Here is an 11,807-nt window from a genome sequence, read left to right as displayed (position 1 = left end):
ACATGTACAACTAAATGTACATGTACATGTTCCCGGTACATCATATGCCATTATACATGTTATACTCCAGTACCATTTTGATACCTTTAAGCTACTCTCATCTGCCGAATAAACATACCCCCCGGAATAAACGTACCCCCCGGACAAATCTTCAAAATCAAATAATTATACCCCCGGAATAAACGTACCCCCCGGAAAATTACCAAAATTGACGGGTAACCTGTGTCTCTTGTACTAAAATGCACCCTTACTGATATATGCACAAATCTTTAACTGTTATTTGCAATTAGGAATTTAAATAGACAAAAAAAAGAGCATTTAATATTTTGTATTTTGATAAGCACCACCCATGACAATAGAACATTCAGACAAATTTATGCACGCGGTGATTGCAAAAACCGGCCCGAAAATGACAAGTTTCTCGCTACAATATGCGTTTATAAACGTCTTCACGTCGATGATTTGTCAATTTTTTTCACACGAAGTTGAAAAAAATTACTGGTTTTCAAAAAATTAATAAACGTACTGTGCAAAATAAGAACGTACTGGGTGGATGTTTGGGCCCAAAAAAATAAACGTACCCGTATGTTTATTCGGCAGATGAGAGTATAAGTTTGCAGTACAGAAGTGACAGCAAAATCCACGAATATAAAAGTAAATGCAAAAAATGTGATTTACAGTATGTGCTTCCACTATATTTAGAATGCACTATTTCTCTTCTCTGAATCACTGTTTAGATTTTTTATGATTCAGTATTATTATTCCTTACATGTCCTGGTGGAATGACAAGTCTCTGTCTTCTTTGTCACCTTTCAGAGCTGAAGAATCGGCGATGTCCTCCAGTGAGAAAGAGTTGTTTGGCCAGCTGTGCTCCAGTTTTGCCCACAGTCTGGTCCCCTTTGTCAACAGCTGTCTGCAGGTTATGTACCCAGCTGCAGCTGTAGCCCAGGTGCTAGGAGTACCCACCGCTGATGTTGCCAAGGTGATTATCTTCTACATGGTCCTTTTTTGGCGACATCTCAAGGGTGGTACATTATTATGTGCTGTCTGGAAAAATTGTAAGAATTGCACAGGAATGTATCCACAGGTTTGCAAGAATTCTAGGAATTGTACAAAAATATTTCCACAGGTTTGCAAGAATTCTAGGAATTGTACAGGAATGTTTCCACGGGTCTGCATAGTGTTTTAGCACAATATCTCAAGAAACTTGAATTTCTATGATTTTTTTCTTTTGTATCAATGAACATACAATTTACTGGTGCTTTATGATTTTGTCTGTATGGTGGCCTTGATAATGAACACCTGTTTCAGGCCAGTGAATAAATAAATAAATGGCTGGCCAGCACTTGTACATTGTAAGTTACCTTAATTGTTTGTAACATTATAGTAACTGTTGTATTTGTGTCCTAGTTGTCGGTGTGTGCTGTTGATGTGGAGACTATAACCCAGCCTCTACAGGACCTCTTACCTGCCACAACACTGGACACCACCAGTCTAACCAGCCTTCTGATCACTGACATCCCAGGTTAGAGCTAGCTAGGCACTGTATATAAAGCAGTTGGAAAATCTGTAACAATTATTCCATAGACACAGTTAAGCAAAGTAAAATGTTACAATAATCATTGAAAGTCCAACTGTATTTTAATGATTTGGGCAATGTACAGTCATATATCATCTGTGACATATTGAGACATATCTGTGACATGTCTGCAAATTACAAGGTAATATATTTCTTGTGATTTGTGATGCAGAGAGAAGTCAGAAGTAGTTGCATATTGCATGTTGTAAAATGTGTAAATATCCATGCCAAAGATTATGTTGGCCTAATATTTACAATGTGAACAAATTGAAAATGATACACCTTCAGTTCTGTTTCCACTTTTGGTATAATTTACTCAAATTTTAATCATAACAGTTGGTATTCAAGTGATGTACATGATAAGGTATTGTATCCTAGGGACCAGGGATTTTTACTGAAATTCACCAATACTGCATTTATGTGTATTTACAGAGGCTTCGGAAAGCACCAGGGCAGCAGACAGTTCTAGCACTGCACAGAGCAGCATGGAACAACTACCAGTGACAGGGGAACCTGTAACGTCTGCTGAAGATGTCAAGGAGCCTGATGCTACATCTCCAAATACAGCAACACCCACAGATACAGCAACTACAGATACAGCAACTACAGATACAGCAACCTCAGATACAGCAACCTCAGATACAGCATCCGAAGCTGCAGCAGCATCTAATACACAAGATACAATACCATCAGAGACAACCTCCTTAGATACAGCACCCACAGATGCAACATTAGTGTCTGTTACAGCACCCCCAGTTGAGTCCATCCCACCACCTGACACCACTCCTGCTGACCTGGACAGGCCTGCCAATCAAACCAATGTTGGCATGGCAACCATCAGTAATACTCAGCAGCCATTGGACAGTGCAAGTAGTTTACCTCCTACAGGAAGCAGCAGTTCTGACCTGCCTCAACAAACAGTTGCAGAGTACAGTGATGATGACATGGGAGAGGACATACCCAGGCAGTGAGATTCTTGTTCTACTCTCAGTGAGGACCCCAAAATGTTAGGGATTCCCTCAACTTGGTTTGTGAGGAACATTAGTGGATATAAAACTGCAGACTTAACTTTCACAATTGAGAAAATGGTTATAGTACCTCTTGTGGTAACTGATGAAATGTTCATACTGGTGACACATACACAGTAGGTTAGAACTTAGATAAAGGTGAATATTATCAGAGATGAATTCTGTAAATTTGGAAACAATATAGCTTGGCCAAGCTATGAGGTTATAGAACTCTTGTTTTATACAATTCTACAAGTATTGGAGTATTTGAATATATACTAGTAGTTTATAAAGTAAATGGAAACATAATGAGTAGATAAGGCATGTTTTGAAAAGAATACAAAATACACATGTATGTCTAGGTATGATGTTTTATTCTGATCAATGCACTTTAAGTGAAATAGATGTTAGAACTACACAAATCAACATGTTACATATACACTGTACTGAACTTTATATACACTGTACTGATACAAAATGCTATGACCAATACAGAATGTTTTAGATACATGTAGAATGTGTATCAACAAATTCTTCTGGCTAATTAGTTGTGATAATACTTACTTCTCAAATACAAGTCAAAAGACTTCCCCACAAAACTCGAGACTTTAAACAGTTAAATTCACCCCATATAAAATTGGTGGGTCACATTATTGTTAATGTACAAAACAATCGCACACAATCATTTTTTGTTGTTAGATTGATACATGTCATGGGTAGCTCAACCCTTAGGGATTTTCCATCAAAACTTGCAGTTCAGCAAATGCAAATTAATGCAACATATACTTCTACAAACAGTAATAAAAATCCAACTGACATGTAAGAAAGAGATAAAACGACTAACGCGACAGATCAAAATAATATTATCTTAACCAATCAGAGAGTGTTCGGCCGCACGTCGGTCAAATGCTTGCACATGAATGTAAGTTGTCTTTTTTTTTCCATGAGCGAAGCATGAGGGCGGCGGGGCTATGCCAAGTCGTGCCAACTCTGGGGCAAATATACAAAAGTAATGCCCTCTGCACTGGTGTTCCAGTGCTGAATCAGCGGTCAAAATTGCGTCAGCACTCCAGAGCTGAAGCTCCCTCAGCACTGGAATTCCAGTGCTGAACGTTGTCACAGCACTCGGTCTCCAGTGCTGAACTCCTTTCAGCACTGGAGCAAAAACGTCTACAGCATGCTTTCCCATTCTGTCAGCCTCCTTCCACTGGCGTTGTGGTCCGCAGAACTGCTGCTTACTGCCACCGGCGTGGCGAGGTCCGAACAGTCCGTGGACCTCTCCGGTGGACCGCCGTTCGGTTGGTGGTCTCTATCATTCATGACGTTCTGAGCATGTTGGCCCTTTTTCTTCAGAGCGGCAAGCAGGTTCAGTTCCCCCTTCTCTTTCCCACATTTCCGTGCCCAGACGTGGTACAGGACGATGAAGATCAAGGCTTCCACCGTCTGGAAGATGGCGTACAGCGGCGGGAAGAAGAACACCGTGCCGACCTCCTGGACAGGGAACGAGAGCTTGAGGATGGACATGCAGAGGCCGGAGTTCTGACAGCCGGTTTCCATGGAGACCGTGCGGCGGCAGTTGTGGGGAAGGCGGAAGATGGACGCCATGATGTAGCCCAGGACGTAGCCACAGAACGGCATGACGACGGCCACCAGGATCAGGGTCCGCGGGATGGACAACAGCCGGTCGATCCCCCACAGGAACACGGCAATGCACATGCCGATCACCAGCTGCAGCAGCACGATCACGCCCCCTACCTGTCAAGAAAAGGACGACAGCTTTCGTGAACAAAGCTAGACGGTAAAGGAGAGGAGGAATTTGTATTCATACAATTTTCATCCAGCCGCCATTAAAGTACCACTTAGTCGGGATAAGGGTATTATTATCAATAGATTCTAGATATGATTTTAAGAAGTAAATTATATCCATACTTCACCTTCACATCGTTGATAAATCGTTGATATCTTTTCAAGGATTGGCCGCCTCGCTCATCTCCCAGCATTTATGAATAGATGCCATGCAGGCGACGAAAATAAATGGAAATGGGGTAATACTAACTATCATAAAGTTTTGAAAAATTATGGAAGGTTTTAAACTAACATGTCCTACCCTGAGGATGATCTTCGCCGCCCTGTCTGACCGGTACTTGATGTAGACGCCGACGGCGACCGGCACGATGATGCAGACCAGCGTGATGCCGATGGAGTCGTACGGGATGACGGTGTGCGAGTCCGTCAGCTCCCGCCCGTACAGCCACAGGCACAGCGGCATCATGCCCATCGCCAACGTCGTGGAACACACGGTCATGCAGATACTGGGGAAATGGAAGGATATGATCGGACCTCAGCAATACCAAGATATGCAGAAAAAAACTATCATTTTTCAAAGCTACTTGACTTACATGTATCATGTACCGTAACGTTACCATTAAATTGTTAGAGCACAGGACACACTTAAAAGTTTTGATGTTGCCAGACAATCCGCGATTGCGATGTGAATTCACTTCGGACGTACTAAGATTCATCTAATGTAGATTGACGTCTTTATTCTGGTCAGGTTGACTTTGCTGATTTTTTTTTTGGGGGGGGTCAATGTCAAATTTTGTAGATTACTAGTATTTGTAAATTTTCTCAGAAAAAAGGAAAGACCAACATCATCTCAACGTCAATCGCACGTTTCTACCATAGCATACGTTGAACAGATTTCACTAAATTCACCCAATGATTGTAAAAGTTCATACCTATCCCATACTAGCCACCCACCATTGTATTAGTTGCGTTAACCTTATAAAGGTGTAGTTATATACAAGTAGTTGCCATACTTTGTACCTGTTAGTGTACAATTGTTGTGAAATAATTATCATCATAAACTGTGCATACAATGTATGAAGAACATTTGTTTGTTCACACGGGACATAGCCTGGATGCCAGACCCAAAGCACACTGGACACAAAATATCTCAGTGTGCACACTGAGATATTTTGTGTCCAGTGTGCTTTGGGTCTGGCATCCAGGCTACACGGGACAACTAGTGTTAAATCGGAGATTTGTGTGGATTTTTTAACGGCGAAGAAGACTTGATAATTCCCGTACCTGAGATTCATGTCGCCCGCTGCCAGGAGAGCCAGAATGTTGGACACCTTTCCGCCGGGACAGCAGCCAAGGATCAGGACGGTCAGTGCCGAGAGGCCCCCCAGTCCTACCGCGTGTACCATCCCGTAAGCCAGCGCTGGCATGATCACAAACTGCGACAAAAATCCGATAAACATCCCGAACGGTTTCTTAACGTGCTGCAGTACGACGTGATACTCCATGGTGCAGCCGAGAGACAGCATCATGATCACAACAAACACGCTCATCCATATGTTCATGGTCAGGTTGACCCTGGGATTGATGAGTAGCGGGTTGAGCAGACTGCCCGACGTGTTGTTTACCGCCGTCTCGCTCCCTGGATCAGTCTGGTTCGCGAAGGGGCCGTCAAGTGCCACTCCGTCGGCAGACATTTTGTCAGGTCAAGTTTGATTACCAATTAACCCAAGAGCAAAGCGTCAAGAGCTCAGGAGCGACTTTGTCTCTTCTTCAGTTCTTATTCCGTTCGTCTGCCACACAAGAGATCGCTGTGGTTTGTATGCACCGCCCCCGCATGAGCTGTGGACCAGAATATCTGATGAGCTCTCGGAGGTCAAACCTTGTCTGCAAAATCTGTTGTCAAATTCCCTGCTTGACGAAAACCAAGTGAGCCCTCACGGTCACAGGATCCCGCAACACTCGTCTGTCGAGAGACGTAAACATCCCAAACTCTCACAGACAACAGGTCAGGGTGGTAAAATCCGCAAATTATCTTGAGATTCAATCCCAGATTCCGGGACAAAAACCATCACCACATGTTGCTCCCAGGATTAAGGATCTCCTTTCATGTTAGCCTCATTTGAATAAAGCTCCTCATTTCGGATTAGGTAAACGTAGTGTGCTCAACTGAAAAGCAGAATTCAATAGTCGGAAAGCATTCGATATTTACGGTACTTACGGCGTCATATTTTAGCCCACTGCGCACGGCAGCTCTGTGGCCGTTTGACCTATGAACCTAAACATAGCAGTGACCTTGATAAGGGCATATGCAGTTTTACATTACATACTGACTGGCAATCTAGGTCAGGTTTTCCTGCTGTGTGAGACCTGATCAAAATGATTAGATGTTGGATCCCCTGGCGGATAATGCGGTTAGTCACGGTACATGTAGGGCCATGTAGGGACAGTTCGACATTTAACGAGCGGGGTGGGGAAGCTCGAGACTGGTTATGTACCAAAAACTCTATTGGTGATGAAGGGCCAAATGGCCAAATATTGGAACACGCGCGCGTCCGCATTAACGGACGCACGCACACACACGCATAAACACGCACACACAAACGCGCACGCACGCACACACACACACAACGTTACACGCACGCCATGGCGCGCTCATCTACGTAGCTACGTAGCGCGCTCATCCGTAGATCTTTCTCACACAGGCGCTAGGCCACCGAGTTTTTGTTGAAAACTATGTTGTTTTGTAAACCATTAAAAACTATTTTACAACTTGATTGTTTTGCATATGTTTTAACATGTGAACATACACCATGTACTCACTCAGTCCGTTGCAATCATAATACACAAGGAATGAACATGATCCGTTTGCGCTATCTATCTCGATATAACAAAACGCCGATCCAGGAGTAACAGCTAGGTAATGAGTGTGCTTTTAATTGTGTGATTCAGCCGACGAAGTACCCAGTATGTGTTATATATATATATATAAATTATGTAGTTGTTTATTGCAAATTCCTGCCCGAGGGCTAATTACATACAGACATTGACAAGTGTATCTACGTGTACGATATACTTATCAAACCTACTATCTCTACTTAAATCTAATAACGTTGGTATACATACAGGATAAAAAAGTAAATATGCAATATGTGAACAGGTAATAGGAACAATGTAACTGCTATTCTAATCTATTCTATTCTATTAAACTATTCTTGTCATGCTATTAGGGGGTTTGACTTCTTCTCAGGAGGCAGTGGGAGATGAATTGTCCGACTCTTTGAAAAATAAATGGGTTGGGGGACTTTAGCAATAATATAGTCTTTTGTTGTTGGTTGAGATATGAAAAACTTGTGGAAATATTGACGACATCTTTGAATAACTTTTTTCTTTCAAAATATAATGAGGACACTGACAGATAAAATGCATTTCATCTTCCACTGCTCCCTCTGTACAGTATTTACAAAATCTTTCGCTTACAGGCAGTTTCTTATATCTTCCTCTCTCTATCTCTAATGTGTGAGCGCTTAGTCTCATTTTACATAGAGTATGTATGGGTATGGAGAATTCTCGGGAATCTTTCAACGGACTGTGTTCACGGTGTGTTGTGTTGAGTGTACTCAGGAATCTTTCAACGGACCGTGCTCACGGTGTTATGTGTTCAGGGTATGATTCTCGGGAATCTTGTACGGGGTGCACAGTGAATTTGTTGTTCAGTTACCTAAGTACATATTTAAATAAAGTAACAACGATCTCAACAAAAACTCGGTGGCCTATCGCCAATGATTTGAGCTGGTGACGTCACAATGCCCGCCTCTGGCTGATCTTTTAAAGTGAGAACGATTACGTTTTAAGTTCCGCGCTTCAACGGAAAGCAGATAAAATTGCAATTTTCAGTCATGGCTGGTAGAGAATAAACCTGGCATTCCTGTCCAAGCTTGTCCGCTCCCGAGATATATTTTGTTGTGCAGGAAAACCAAGCTAAATGTTGAATCATTGGTTGAAACGGAGACCTGGTCCGTACTTCTGGCGACTACGGAGGTATAAATGGGCATTTACTGAGAGAAGGCTGTACGGTCTCGGTGAGATATAAAAGCCTGAGATTGTGTCTTCTGATTCTCTTCTCACTAGTGCAACTTATTTGTCTGAACATTGAAAACTAGTTCGAGCACGAACTGGAAACATGCTTAGGGAGGAAAGCCAAGAGTGACGTCATCAGAGGCCCTTTTTTTTACTAGAAAACAGTCTCCTCCTCAATGCGGGAGTCGCTTTCAATGGTACAAAAGTAATTTCCAGGTGCACCTGATGCAGACCAGTACAGAAAAACTATGTTACGGCTATTATGACGTCAGTAATGTTTAGCATACACACTTCGAAGGCCATGTGACTGTGTTCGGGGGGGGGGCGTGGGGAGGGGGGCAAATCAACTCATTTTAGCGACGGTCACAACTCGCCGTACGTGCTTCTGCGTGCTGTCTACGTGCAAAAACGTGGGCAAACGTACGGCATCCGTGCGTGGTGAGTACCGCCTCCGTACGGAATCCTACGGATTTGGGAGCACGCAGACACGCCGTAGAACCTTAAGTGCATGTAATACTTTTTCTACGTGCGGTCTGCGGATTTACCACACGTGCGTGCGAGTACGTGCGACGCGCGTGCCCCGTACAGCCTATGAGCGTGCAACGTACGGACTCCGTGAGTCTAACTTCACTATTCTCACGTGCAATTGCTGTACGGACAGCGCACGAAGCACGTCAGTGCCACGCACGGTGCTTGCGTCATCCGTGCTTACTCCTCACTTCCCAGTTGACCTGCTCAATGACCACGCAGAACACACGTGCACCACACTAGGTGCTCCGCACGTGCAACGCACGCGCAACGCACCTTATTTCTACAGTATATAAAGACGACTTGACGGGCGACTGCCAACTCGTCTCCAAGATGCCCAGGAAGGCTCAGAAGAAGTCTACCAGACAAGATCCAAAGAAACGGGCCGCGGAAGACACCAGGGCGGCTAGTGATGATGAAGTTAACAGGAGGTGCACGCACTTACAACGTGCGAGTGAGTAAGGAAACCGTGCGCACGCCGCACGTGTAGGTACGGCCTGTACGCGGCAACGTGGCAATCGCACAGATCAGAGATCGTACGTTGTAAGCACGTACAACTCACTTACCACTTGCGCAACGTACGATGCACGCAACCGCTGACGGTCAGGCGTGTCGTGCAGACCACGTACGTACACCTTGCGAGTGACGTACTCCCTCGGCCGGCCACCCTACGTTTGCAGAAAAAACGTAGCAGACGTAGCCACGACAAAAACGTACGGACAAAAAGCACGCACGGCGAGTTGTGACCGAGGCTTTTATGACATTATATAAATATTATAAAACTTGCGAAATCCGAATTATTTTTGCTCTGGTTGGACGTGGGGTACACACTTTACTGGGTTAAAACAATTTTTCACTGTCACAAATTTTTGCAGGATGGGTTGGATTGAGGGGGCTCACCCCAGTTTATTACCTTCGCCAAGAAGGTTATGTTTTCAGTAGCGTTTGTCCGACTTTCTGTTTGTCTGTGAACAGCATAACTCAAGAAGCTTAGTACGCATTGTCATGAAACTTGGTAGGTGGGTAGGTCTTGATAAGACCTAGAAATGATTAGATTTTGGGCCCCCTGCCAGCTTTTGTTGGTACTGCAGCAGAACTTCCGGTTTTGATATCTCGCAATCTGGACATGTCAGGATCACGAATTTTGGTTGGTAGATAGCTCTTGGGGTAGGGAAGAAGTGACATAAGTTTGGCCCTCCTAGCGCCTTGTTCTGGAACTGCAGGAGCATTTGTTGAAAAATTTTCGAAGGATGATAACTCAAGAACTGGTGGACGGATTGCCATGATTTTTGGTATGTAGGTAGCTGAAGTGATGCTTGACACAATCAAATGATAATTATGCAAATCAGGAGCTAATTTGCATAATTAATGAGGAAATTCTATAAATCTGCTTCGTTCGATAATAGGACTATGAAACACGTGTGACATGTAATAGAGAACAAAAAAAACATCTGAGGATATAGATTATGTAAATGAAGACCTAATTTGCATAATTAATGGGAATATTTTATAATTTCATAGTTGTAACTTCTGGGAATTTCATACTTGCCACATTTGGAAGTTAAGTGAAGGCGAACATCAATAAACATAATTTATTCAAATCATGACCTCATTTGCATAATTTATGAGAAAGTGCTATAATAGCCTTTTTGTGAAGATAAGGTTGTCATTGGGTGGAAAATATGATCAACTGATATAATCCATGCTAATGAGGCTCTTATTTTCAAAATCAATGATTAAAATTGTATGATTCTTCAACCGCAAGGGTTAACATCATTTGGCGAAGGTATGAGATCGTGGAACTCTTGTTTTCATTGGGTCTCAATTCGATTCTGCATACCCTCAACTCTAGCGACCGTCTCTTTCAGGAAATACCTCTTAAGCCAAAACACTCTGTTTGCAAATGAAGGATATCCCTCTAGCTACGAGAACAATAGAATTTCAATTTCTTTCACCTCTCACATTTTAGTAAATTTTAGGGGGAAAAAGAATTTTTCGATGAAAAATGATGCCAAAAATTGACCATTTTCACGTGGAATTAGACCCATCACCCAGAATTTAGCCACTAATATGACTTATATGGTCGGAAAGAGAAAACCCTTATGTATTATTAAGAAAAGTAAAAAGAAAATCCTAACAAAATCCTAACTATCATAATAGCCCGTATCGCGAGGCCTAGCGACAGCACCCCCAGAACGCATACAACGCATATCTAGGTCAAAACGAAGCGGCGGGCTAAAGGTGGAAGGACACCCGGAAGTAAGCCTCGAGCCCGAAATCAATTTTTACCCAAAACACGCCAATTCTTACACTTTCCACCCATGTTAATAGTTAATACCATTCTGCAGCAGATTATGAGAAATGTAAACTCAAACATGAACCATCGGAACCCCTTCGTCACTTTTTTTCTTGGCCCCCTGTCGCGGAAGAATTGGTGTGTGCACCGTGTAATAGCCCTCCCTGATCCTGCCCCCACTGAAGGCCCTCCCTGATCCTGCCCCCACTCGTAGCCCTCCCTGATCCTGCCCCCACTGGTAGCCCTCCCTGATCCTGCCCCCACTCGTAGCCCTCCCTGATCCTACCCCCACTCGTAGCCCTCCCTGATCCTGCCCCCACTGAAGGCCTTCCCTGATCCTGCCCCCACTGAAGGCCCTCCCTGATCCTGCCCCCACTGAAAGCCCTCCCTGATCCTGCCCCCACTCGCAGCCCTCCCTGATCCTGCCCCCACTCATAGCCCTCCCTGATCCTGCCCCCACCCGTAGCCCTCACTGATCCTGCCCCCACTCGTAGCCCTTCCTGATCCTGCCCCC

General features: G+C 43.8%; 2 protein-coding genes across 2 annotated transcripts in view; one reads left to right on the top strand and one right to left on the bottom strand.

Moving 5' to 3' along the window:
- The window catches only part of LOC109482875 (conserved oligomeric Golgi complex subunit 8-like), a 25,465-nt gene extending 22,784 nt beyond the window's left edge, over positions 1-2,681 (top strand). The window contains exons 9-11 of the mRNA XM_019785748.1: positions 817-982; positions 1,411-1,525; positions 2,012-2,681. Of these exons, the coding sequence (XP_019641307.1) occupies positions 817-982; positions 1,411-1,525; positions 2,012-2,550 (820 nt within the window). The 3' untranslated portion in view covers positions 2,551-2,681. The remainder of the gene's footprint in view (positions 1-816; positions 983-1,410; positions 1,526-2,011) is intronic.
- A 982-nt stretch (positions 2,682-3,663) lies between these two features.
- On the bottom strand, positions 3,664-6,641 carry LOC109482904 (ileal sodium/bile acid cotransporter-like). Its single transcript, XM_019785790.1, has 3 exons — positions 5,677-6,641; positions 4,694-4,898; positions 3,664-4,341 (listed from the first exon to the last, which is right to left on the bottom strand). Exons 1-3 carry the CDS (start codon positions 6,084-6,086, stop codon positions 3,757-3,759), a joined length of 1,200 nt encoding a protein of 399 aa, XP_019641349.1. The 5' UTR covers positions 6,087-6,641; the 3' UTR covers positions 3,664-3,756.
- Positions 6,642-11,807: the final 5,166 nt, after the last annotated feature.

This window comes from Branchiostoma belcheri, unplaced genomic scaffold, assembly GCF_001625305.1.
Source record: "Branchiostoma belcheri isolate BF01 breed outbred unplaced genomic scaffold, Haploidv18h27 scaffold61, whole genome shotgun sequence".
In the NCBI taxonomy this organism is placed as follows: Eukaryota; Metazoa; Chordata; class Leptocardii; order Amphioxiformes; family Branchiostomatidae; genus Branchiostoma; species Branchiostoma belcheri.
Note: the sequence above shows the minus strand (reverse complement) of the source record. Positions and strands in the feature narration are given on the sequence as shown.